Here is a 12534-nt window from a genome sequence, read left to right as displayed (position 1 = left end):
CCAGTGGTTAGGGCAGCGGACTCACGGTCATAGGATCGCGGTTTCGATTCCCAGACTGGGTGTTGTGAGTGTTTATTGAGCGAAAACACCTAAAGCTCCACAAGGCTCCGGCAGAGGATGGTGGCGAACCCTGCTGTACTCTTCCACTACAACTTTCTCTCACTCTTACTTCCTGTTTCTGTTGTGCCTGTAATTCAAAGGGTCAGCCTTGTCACACTGTGTCACGCTGAATATCCCCGAGAACTACGTTAAGGGTACACGTGTCTGTGGAGTGCTCAGCCACTTGCATGTTAATTTCACGAGCTGGCTGTTCCGTTGATTGGATCGACTGGAACCCTGGACGTCGTAAGCGACGGAGTGCCAACTCTTTTGTTCTTGTTATTACCAACACCTGTTTTGACACACTGTATACATCCACTTTTGTGTGCGTGTGTGTGTGTGTGTGTGTGTATTATAAGAGGTTCTAGACCATCACTGTCTAGAAAGCTTTCTAGACACTGATGGTCTAGAACCTCTTATAATCCACATTAATTTACAAGTGGGATCTTCAAATTCCTGTAGCTGACAGGCTAGTTTACTGAGCAGCCCTGTTTCACAGTCCTTTGCACAGTCCAGCTTGTATCATTTATACCAATGTACAGGTACCTGTATTTTAATTAATCATATAAATAATTTAATATTTGTAATATTTAAAGTAACTACTTTCGTTTGGAAAAATCAGTAATCAAGAAAGGTTCTGGAACCGGCTCCAGAAAATCGATGTTGCACTTGTACTGAATGTACTGACAATAACAACATTAACATCAACAGGCGCAGGAGTGGCTGTGTGGTAAGTAGCTTGCTTACCAACCACATGGTTCCAGGTTCAGTCCCACTGCGTGGCACCTTGGGCAAGTGTCTTCTACTATAGCCTCGGGCCGACCAAAGCCTTGTGAGTGGATTTGGTAGACGGAAACTGAAAGAAGCCCGTCGTATATATGTATAAATATGTGTGTTTGTCCCCACAACATCGCTTGACAACCGATGCTGGTGTGTTTACGTCCCCGTAACTTAGCGGTTCGGCAAAAGAGACCGATAGAATAAGTACTAGGCTTACAAAGAATAAGTCCTGGGGTCGATTTGCTTGACTAAAGGCGGTGCTCCAGCATGGCTGAAACAAGTAAAAGAGTAAAAGAGAGTAAAGAGTGATATTGAAGTCAAAGATTCTTTGGCAAGGGCAATATGTAATTGAGCACATAATATAACTAATAACAGTACAAGACGAATGTATGAAGTGCAATTTATGGTAGGCAGCAAGGAATGGTAAAAGAGATGTGCACCAAAAGTACATTTGTTATTTCAACAGTCTGTAATGAATTCCTCTTCATACCACAGTATGTAGAGAGCAGGTGTCTCAAAGTAACAGTTCACAAATATTCTACTATGCTGATTAAAACTAAGTATTCATAATCATTTTAATGTCCATTTTTCCATGTTTTCTTGGAGTTTACTGATGCAGATTTTCAACAGCTCATCACCCACCCATAACTGTTTCTAAGCAAGGTATTATTTCCTCATGGTGAGACATATTCTTGCAGGAAATGAATGACACTGCTTGTATGACAGTAATAATCATTTTAGAACTATCATACAAATGTCAAGGCAAGGAGATACAAGGCACACACACACACACACATGTACATATATTTATATACACAAATACAATGGACTTCTTTCAGCTTCCGTCTATCAAATCCACTCACAAGGCTTTGGTCAGCCTGGAGCTATAATAGAAAACACTTGCCCAAGGTGCCATGCAGTGGGACTGAATCTGAAACCATGTGATTACAAAGCAAACTTCTTGCCACACAGCCATAAATATGAGGATGTTTTTAAAAAATAATACTAAATGCTAAAAAATATATTTTCAATGAAATATTTGAATATTACAACAAAATATGGATTCAAACAATTATTTTGTTGCATAAATACTATGAAACAAAATCATAACAGAACTAATTCATATCTAAAGAATTTAGAAAAATTTTTCATACTTTATTTGTAGCAGAGATAGATTTTAATTTTACCTTTAATGTACAAGCATGGTTGTGTAGTTAAGAAACTTGCTTCCTAACCATGTAGTTTTGAGTTCAGCTCCACTACACAGCATAGACAAGTGTCTACTACTACAGCCTTGGAATGTCCAGAGCCTTGTAAGTGGATTTGGCAGACAGAAACTCAAAGCAACTTGTCATATATATGCGTATGTGCATGCATGTGTGTGTGTGTGTGTGTGTGTGTGTGTGTGTGTGTGTGTGTGCGTGCGCACGTATGTCCTTATGTTGATATCACGTGATGGTTCTAAACAAGCATCTCTATCATGCAAGCAATATCATTTATTTCCTGTTTTCCATGGAGAAAATTTGACTGTGGGAAAATAATGACTTGCTCTGAAACTGGTGAGAGCTGTCAACAGGAAGAGCATCCTGCTGTAGAAAATCCACCTCAACTAATTCCATCTGATCCATGCCAGCATGGAAAAGTGAATGTTAAATAACGATAATGATCATTACCATCACCATCACCAATGATGATGATGATTGTGTTTGTGGAAAATCTGGCAACATTCTATTTGAAAACCATCAATCAAATAAATTTTAATAAACCAGTTTATGAGTTTCTATGATGTCACCCAAAATGCTCAAGGTAACTACCAATAAATTTGCTTTAGCATTCAGATTATTCTATCAATTGTAATACATATTGATTCACATTGTCTGAACTATATTGTAGATTATATATTTTGGTGTGATTGATTATTTTTACATTGACATTGTAGGATAAGTTTAAAGGTCTGGAACTGGCCAGTTTGAACATAAAACAGATAGACTATTTTGACTTGATATGGCTAGTTTAACCCTTTCATACTTAAACTAGCCATAACCAGCTCAAATATTCTACCTGTTACTATTTGAAAACTGGCCAGATCTGTCCTCTTACACCAACCCAACAATGTCATTGTAAAAATAAACAATCACATCATTAAAATCTCAAAGCTATGAGATAATGCATGATTAATTCAAAACACTGAATAAATAAGCATTAAATTTGACAGAGTAATCTGAATGCTAAAGGGTTAAATAAGTTCTAATTTGTTTTTAAATAGCATAGCCAAAAATAAAAGATAGGATGGTTGTAGCTAGTCAGCTGATAGTTTTAACTTGTCTGTAGGTTCATGCTACACTTACAGACACATTTAATATCCAGATATAATACCGTATTAAAAAGTTAGTCCTAAGAGTCAAATCATCAATCTCTGGGCCATTGGCTAGCTCAAGCAAACTGTTATACAAAATCACTATAAACATTGATCCATGATTATCTAATTTGCATAACAAATAATTAAAATATATTTTGTCAGAAATTAGTTAGCAATTAAAATTTTTTTTCTAATCAAACAATTTAAAAAAAAAAACTTTCATTCAATATTTTTTGGTGAAAATTATAATAAAACTCTCATATCTTCAATGTTTCTTAAACTGCCTTGATGCACCAAGTTATCCTGTCTAATTTTACCTAAACTTATAAAAATATATTCTTTCATCAGCACTAACATTATTTTTTTTCATTTTAAGTTAAAAAAAAGAAAACCCACAATATTTGATGGCTAATAAGTTGCATGGGTTTATAAAATGTATTTCAGTTTTGACAGGCCCTATCTTGCACTATCACTTACCAAAAACCCAACTCTGACCTTAGATTTATAAAAGATGGCTAATTTTCTGACATAAGATGTGCACCTTATAGGCCATCAAAAACACAGTAATTTAAATTTACCTTTTTTGCAATAGACCGAGACGCAGGGTATATCATGAGGTGTTTGTTTAAATCATCTATCCGAGTTATTTTAGATGAAATTGACTGAGCTAATTTCAGATTGTTGACTAAAGCACGAGACCTATTTTCAACAGCTGTCCGTGAAATAAAATCTTTCCGTATCACAGGCTTTTTTTTCACATCTGTTTTCTCTTCATCTAAATCTTTCTTCACAGTCACCCAGGATACCAATTTATTGAGGTTTGGTTCATTTTTGTTTAAATCCTCTGAAGCTGTGCTGATAGATTTTGCAGAAACTTGACTACGAACATTTTTCTTGGATTCATAAAAAGAAGCTACACTTTCATGAGTCTCCTTCATCATCTCTTCAAAAGTAGACAAATCTTTAGTTTTTTGAATGCTTGTATATGAATTTTTGGAAGGTGGGTGCTTAGTATCCTTAGCATGTTTCAAGTTTTCCAAGTAAGCTTCAACAAATTTATAATAATTTTTGATCATCTGATTAATGTCAGTTTCGCGCAGAGTAGCAACATTACCAAAATTATTTGTCCTTTTTACTAAATTTTTCAGTTGATCTTTAACAGAATATAAAAAGTCACGTTTCTTTTTTGAGGTCACATCCTTTGTGACTGTTCTAAAATGAATTGTAGTACATTTTTGATCAGGCTCTATACGAATAGTAGATGCAGGCCAACTTTTTGGCATGTAGAAAATAAACTGTTTTTGTTTCAGAACAATACAATTTGGAACACTTCGGATACTAGACATTTTTTCTTCATTCCAATATCTGAAAAAAAGGAAAACAGTTTCCATAAAATAAGCATTCTTTTTATGAATATCAACTTAGAAAATACAATTATTCTAAGGTAATCTTTGAGTATATAATGTCTTTCTACAAAAATTAAATCTGAATGCATATAAAAGAAATACTAGAATATACATTACATATGTTATTTGTTCATTTACATATTTTTTTTCCATGTTAGCATGGATTAGGTAAATACATATTATACAGAAGTATTACACATATTACATATACATATATTATCTCAAGACACTACACTTGCATGACAGCCAACAGCCTTAAATGAAGGTATATATAGCACATGCACTCCTTCAGGTGCAGAGATAGAAAAAATTCCACATCTCTGTCCCACTTCATCTGAAGAATCTGTGACCATAGAAATGATTTCTGCAACATTAAATGAATGCCACTTACACATACATGCAAGAAAATACATACATGACAACACACTCCTTCACTCACATCCATTTCATATACATGTACATACATCTTTCACTTTCTCCTCTCTTTCACTATGTGCTCTCACTTTCTCCTCTCTTCAAAGGATAAAGAAATAAAAATTTTCTACAGAACTTAACGAACAATCATATGATCTCATATGATCAAGTTGACAACTTTGCTGCTTCAAATGAAATGCTATAAAATAACTTTCTCTGGCTGGCACACACACACTCTAGGTAAAATTTGTGTACGAATTATGTTATTTTTTTGCTGTGTATATGCACAAAATTACAGATCAAATCCAATTGAAATTACCTTTTTCTATTCTGTAGTTTGTGTTTGTGATGAGCGTATTTAAAAACCTGATTCTTCAATATAAACTTAAAAGGAAGTTTTCCCCAGAACCCTGTCCTTTACCTCTTATTTCTAGCATGTCTGAGGTGACATTTATGCACCCCGCTTATTTTTTCCCTAAATTTCTTCTGATTCCCATGTTTTCGATACAGGAGATTAGGTTTCTTCACTTTTTACTTTTTTCCAAATTTCTTGGTAATCCACAGAGAAAAAACAGAGAGTACAAATACTTAAGAATTTTCTTACTTCCTTTTTTCTTAAAGAAACACTAAAATCTCTTTCCCAAACATCCACCCATCACCTCACCCCTTTCAAAAAGCTACAAACTCCCAATGTTTAACTTTTAGCTTTTTGGAAAGCAGGAAAGTTTCTACAGAAATAATGTTGTTTACCTGTTGTTTCTAGCATATCAGGTTTTCTGATGGTGATCTGGTATTTTTTACGTCTGCTATTGCAGTACAATTTTGCGCATGTGCAAAATATCAGAAGAAAGTGAAACATTAGGAGATTTTAGCTTTTTGAAAGCAGTTAAATGATGGGTGGGCAAGGTGGGGGAAGGGTTACTGAGTGTTTCTTTAAGAAAAATCAAACTTTAAAAAACGATATATATTTCCCAGATTCATAATCTAGTGGATAAAAAAAATTTGTAAAAAGTTACAAATTTAGAAATTGCAGAGGGGACAGGGGAAAATTAAAATTTTGAAAATGTGATTTCTGGGCAAACTCATATTAACCCCCTTTAATACAATGAAACAATACATGGTTTGAGAGCCCTCTGAAGAATAGAAGGCACTTTAATGCAAACCCAAGCAATCTGTACCCTCCCACTTCACTTTTAAACCAACAAAAACTTCCATTAAGCCAGTAATCCAGTTCACTATATATCACCAATGCTGATTCTGCCCATAAGAAAGGAACAAATAATACAATGTGGCTGTAAGTCCTAACATCCAGGCAACGCCAGGATGCATTGCTAGTTTTTACTAAATTTTGAGTTTTGTTAATACCGATTTGCTGATTAGATTTGATGAGCAGAAAGCCAATTAAAAAAGATGCTCACAATTAATTGAATCCATGAATATTATTATTATTACCTTTTATCTTAGGGTACTATTGGTATTTCAACAATTTTGGAGGGATAAAAAAAGTTAAACACACTAAGATTTGAACTTAAAACTAAGAGAAATAAAATGAAATAATGTAATGTATTGGTCATCTAGGAAACTGTTTAAATGTTCAACATAATTTTAATGAATATATCAAAAATATATCAAAAGTATAGACAAATTAGATGCAAACAGAACCCATAGATTCATTAGTATGAGACAAATTAAAGAAATGTTTGCTTAGCAACGAAATCCTAACACATCAAAATCAGTTTATTACAAAGCCATTGATCCAGTCTTTCTGGTTGTAATTTCTTTTTGTTACCAGTTAATCAGAGTAAAATTAGCAATATCATGAGCAGCTGTTCATCCTCCTCTGATGGTGAAAATTGATGAGGTTGTTTGGCTTGAATATCTATAGGTAGTTTGAAGGGAAAACATGCAGGAAGCATCAAATTGTATCTCTGGGGGAAAAATAAAGTAAATTGTTCAATGCAGGCTCCTGATATCCCTACAATGTGGAAACACAGTAGGAGTATCGAGAGAAGAAAATAAGAAGTATTAGATTTGCTTATATTGAAGAGATATCCATATGGCTTGTTCAGAGGAACAAAGATCATCATAGTTGTAGTAAAAGAGGCAAAAGAAAGAAACAAATTTCTGAGTTTGCAGTTGTTGTGTTTTACTGATTGGGTCTTTGCCAATCAAACAAAAGGCCTGATTTTGATGCACTTTATCATGCTTACATGTATAGCAATAATAGCTCTACCTCAGATATGTTAGCCATACTTCAGTATAGTTGCACTCGAGCTATATAGTCATCTCACTGGCATAATTTAATTGATACTCAGCAACAACACTCAGCCCACATCCTCTACTTTTCATATCGGTTAACATTACAATTCCATTGATTCATTTCTCTCCAGTATATGTACATCTTTCACAATCATACTGCATCATACTGGCTACAACTCCTAGAACATTTTCCATTCCTTCTTTACAGTAATTTCTAGTGCTTTACTGCAACTACTCCAACATCAGTGAGATAACCTAGGTAATTCAGGTTTGGCTATGTTATTGAGAAGTTTGCTTCACAACTGGTTTTGGATTCAATTTCACAGTACAATAGCTAGAGCATAACTTTGAGTCAACTAAAGCCTTGTGAGAAATATTCGTTAGACAGAAACTGTGTACAAATATATCAGAGGGATTGATCCTGTTTTTGGTTGATCCACATAATTCATCAATCAATTTAACACTACCATCTAACAACTTTGGCAGAATCTATTCTGTCCAAACATTCAAACCAGGTTTCCACTCTTAGGATAACTTTCTCCCTTCCTCCTCAGGATTAAGCCATGAAAATAAAAGAAAGGATGTTAAATGTGCTGAAATCCTTATGAAATTTATTGAGCACATCTTAAAGTAGTCTTTCTATAGGGTCCCCCATTATCATAGATATACAATGATAAAGTATCTTCAGTCTACTTGGGAATAGAAAGAATAATTCATTTATAAATGAATCATATATAAATGTATTATCAGGTCATTAAGAATGAAATGTCTGATTTTTTTATGCACTAAGTTTGATAGTCATTAACTCTAATGTTTTATCCTGACAATTCTTTGTTTCACAACATCAATTAGATCTGCAACCATTGTTATCATTATCTTAGGAAAATTGCAAGCATTTGTAGATTTCTTTTCAATCTTGTTTGTGCCTTAATAGACTCTAGATTAAACATCAAATCAGCAGTTCAAATATAGAATAAGTTAAAATCCTGCAATGTTATATTCAACAAGATTAATTATGTAAGTGTGAAATATTGGTTTTTATGTTTGTAATATCCTATATATTAAGTAGACAAAAATGCAAAGTTGTGGTCTTTACATCACTCTCAAGAATATTAGAGATATAAGTGAAATGTTTCAAAAACAAATTTAAAAAAGAACAAAAAATGCATCAGTATCATATTGCTATTTTACTAATTCAAATTAATTTATTACAGGGACACAATATTTTTGAACAGGAAGAGAAGTGATGGAAATGCCTTTTCCAAGAACTGAAAAATGAAGTAGATACTGTATTGAACTAGGTTAAAACATCTTGAGCTCAAATCTACTGTAGCAATTTTGTTGTAGATTTGGGCATTCTATTTGACTGTAAATGCCTATATTTCTTATGACCCTTTTTATTACAAAGCTTTTCTCATTAAATATGCTGGGGAAACGTATGATTATCTAAACATCTGATTTCTTCCCTCCATCAGAATTGTATCAACATCTAACATATCAGAATTGTATCAAACTTTATCAATTTAGTGATCTATAGAAGTTGGCCAGCTCATGAGATGAATCAATGCTTAACATACAAGAAAGTAATTATCAATACTTGACTGACATTCTGCTAAATAAGTTCATTTCTTTTTCTGTGTCAATTTCATTTACCTCAGCTATCAAATTTTCTGTTTATATTTGCCATCATGCTAAGGAAGTGAATGAGAGAAAAGGGTAGTGTCTTGCACAGAACACAGTGGTTCTTGAACTTTTTATGGCACACTGAAGATCAACCATAAAAATTATTGGTGCACTTTGCATGGAAATTTCAAATAAAACTGCTTTTCAAGACACTCAAATATAAATTTTCTAAAGCCATAACTTTCATTTGTTTTACATCCATTTTTCTATGTTGACTTGGATTGTACGAATGCAGATTACTGAGGAATTGTTTCACAGCTAAATTCCCTTCTAGTCACTAACCCTTACCTGTTTTACATGTAAGGGATTTTTCATTCTATGCGTTATTGAAAATATTGAACTAGTGAATGTTTTGTTGACAGTGAATGTCAACAAACCCCATTTGTAACTTTTTAAAGCGAAGTGCAGAATGCAAATACACACACACACACACACTGGAATCTGTATAGTTTTTGTCTATTAACCCTTAAGCATTTCAACTAGCCTTACAAGATGCAAATATTCTGTTTTATATTCAAACCAACCCTATAATGTCATTCTAAAAATAAATAATCAACTCTCGAAGCTACAAGATAAAGTATGATTAATTCAAAACAATGTGAACGAATATGAATATAATTGTCAGAATAATCTGAATGCTAAAGGTTAAATTCACTCAGAAGGCATTGGTTGGCTCAATAGAAGATACCTGCCCAAGACGCCCCACGGTGTGATTGAATAAGAAATCACATGGTTGAGAAGTGAGCTTCTTAACTACACAACCATGTCCACACTTATTTTATATATATTCAGCATGCCTGGATTCCTTTTGCAATGCATCAGTATGCTATGGAGTACCGTCTGAGAACCACTGACAATTCAACAATTGTGGTTTTTCAGTTAAAGACCAAAATAAACATTTGATGACAATGTTTTGCAGATAACTGGTCATTTATTATATATTATATACTATATAGATATATTATATAAGCAGTCATCCTATAAACTTAGTACTTCAATGTATAACACTAGATTTAACTGAAATATTCACGATTTAACGAAATTAATAAGTTTTATTAAATTATAGAATGATGATTCAAATGATAAATTAATTTCAACTGGATTAGTTTACTACAACTTAGCCACTATTTTTTACCCCTTGTTGTTATAATCTCATCCATATCTAGGGTGCATTATAAGAATATAAATCGACTCGAAATTTGACTGGCATTTTATTTTATTGTCTCAGGAAGGCTGAAAGGCAAAACGTGACTTCAGCTGGATTTTGAATTCAGGGCGAAAATCCCAATAATCAAATAAGGCTAAAGAATTTTGTCCGATGTTCTAATGATTGTACTCATCCACAGATCTCATCAGTATTTCTTCGAAATTATATCAGAGATTCAATGAAACTTGAAAATGAAAACAAGTAAAGAGAAAAAAAAATTCTGACGTGTCTTTAACAGAAATTGATTTTTCTCAGTTGACCGCAGGAGAATATACTGGACTGAATAAAACCAATTTCTAACTGGTATTATGTGGTCAACCACAGTAAAATCTTCATGAGGTACCGAATGAGATATTATTAACCGCTCGACAGTCAAAGCCATTTCTACAATTCTACAACTTACGATCAAAGTCATTCCATCTTTGACCATCTCGTGTTTTAGGAATATGTAGCACTACACTAACTAATGTAGTGGCTCTCAACCGGGGTCCATATAAGGTTTTTCTGTTTAAATTTGGGGGTAGGGGAATAAACCGATTATTCTTCTACAAAAGGCAAAATATTCAAACACTTTCCTCTGCAATAGGAGTTTTTAGACATCAAATGTCTATGAAGGACCCCGCTCCGAGTAAAATAGGAATCAAAAGGGTCCATAGGTAAAAAAAATGGTTGAGAACCACTGATCGAATGCATCTTTTACTTAATTAAAACATATGGGCGAAATCTAATGGAAATTTGGCTGCTCTTAGCATATTGGACGACAGATAGAGGTTTCTAGGCTCATCATATAGTTTGAGTGTATATATGTAATGTGTGAATGATTTTAAATGACATTTAAATTTGTTTACCTTCTGGTTATTTTTAGTTGATTCACAGAAACTAAAGGTAAATTTATGAACATCTTATAATTTCTACCACCGTGTTTGAAACAAATTTTGTCGCTGTTATTTTTATATATTTATTATTATTATTTTTTTTTTTTTTTGTATTAGCATTTTTGCGTTGCCACAGACCGAGTATTTAGACTGACCATATCAATAATCTTGGCAATAACATGTTAATCCCTCCCGCTATAGACATTCCTTTAACGCTAGTTCCGTCTGAAAATAAAAACAAAATTTCTCTTTCTCTCTCTTTCAGAATAACGAAGACATTACGAATAAAATGTAACCATCTCAATCTACCGTTATTTGTACAATATGCTATACATTCTAATGGGAGTTTGGAAAGAGAATTTAGTACTTTTACTGATATATTACGTAACTATTCGTTTTGGTAATACTAAACAAACATGATAAGACGCAATACTTTATATAATAATTATTCCTTGAATTGGCACATAGCCAATACTTTAAATAACACAGATGAGTAAAAAAAATGTCTTTTTTTTTTTAGACTTGATTCAGTAAACCATTCCAACTGTGACCTGCTCGTCTTAAAGTTATAGTTTATCTGCATTAATATAACATAGCCCCCTTTTTTTTTCCAAAGACAGCACATGATTTGAGAGATTCGGCTACTATTTCGGCATAACTACAGGGTTTTACCCCCCAGACTTTGGGAGGTCATAACCTCCCAAAGTCTGGGGGGTAAAACCCTGTAGTTATGCCACTATTTCTAGTAGGTCAAACAGTCGTTCTCAGATATTACGTGATAATGTAAAATATATTGAAAAATTTCCCAGCAGAGATGTGTGAACATGGAACTAAATTAACAGAATTCTAAACAAGCATTTATAAATATTGATAAAATCCAATATGAAATATAAAATAAAGTATAAATGAAATATCAATTTAATATTCTTACCTGTTTTCAGTTAAAATATTCCTCAACGGTCACTCATGTTGCAAAATAGCTGTTCAGAGGTGCAAGTATGCAAAAAAGATTACCTTACTCTGGTGGTTGGTAATCCAAATTTAGACACGAATATTAAGCAAGCGCGTATGTTAGCAACTCCAGAAGGTGTGTCAAAACGGACATCAAGCCAAGTCATGAATAAACGTTTCTAACTAAACTCGTTGCTCATTGGGTAGTCTGCTAGACAATGTTATTATTATCATCAATATCAGGAGATATATCAGGAGATCTTCCCTTAATATTTCGTCATCACATAGTATTCTAACAATTAAAACCCGAAGTATTGATCAGCAGTTATTTGCGAAATGTCATTAGACATAAAAGGAAACGACTATATTTTGTTGTGAAGAGTGTTCAGATGAAAGTTATTACTGCAGTTATTTTTGTTGTTAGTGGTTGTTTATTTCACTTTTCAGCTTCTTATTACAGTTACAATTATTCAATAAATATATATATATATATATATATAT

At 33.3% G+C, this 12534-nt stretch overlaps 1 protein-coding gene across 1 annotated transcript in view; it reads right to left on the bottom strand.

Annotated features, from left to right (window-relative positions):
• Nucleotides 1-12480, bottom strand: part of LOC106875283 (calcium-independent phospholipase A2-gamma) — a 29067-nt gene extending 16587 nt beyond the window's left edge. The window contains exons 1-2 of the mRNA XM_014923368.2: nucleotides 12014-12480; nucleotides 3817-4603 (exon numbers count right to left, since the gene is read on the bottom strand). Coding sequence (XP_014778854.1) covers nucleotides 3817-4584 — 768 coding nt within the window. The 5' untranslated portion in view covers nucleotides 4585-4603; nucleotides 12014-12480. The remainder of the gene's footprint in view (nucleotides 1-3816; nucleotides 4604-12013) is intronic.
• Nucleotides 12481-12534: the final 54 nt, after the last annotated feature.

Source organism: Octopus bimaculoides, chromosome 1 (genome assembly GCF_001194135.2).
Source record: "Octopus bimaculoides isolate UCB-OBI-ISO-001 chromosome 1, ASM119413v2, whole genome shotgun sequence".
Taxonomy (NCBI): Eukaryota; Metazoa; Mollusca; class Cephalopoda; order Octopoda; family Octopodidae; genus Octopus; species Octopus bimaculoides.
This window is presented reverse-complemented; position numbering and strand designations above follow the sequence as displayed.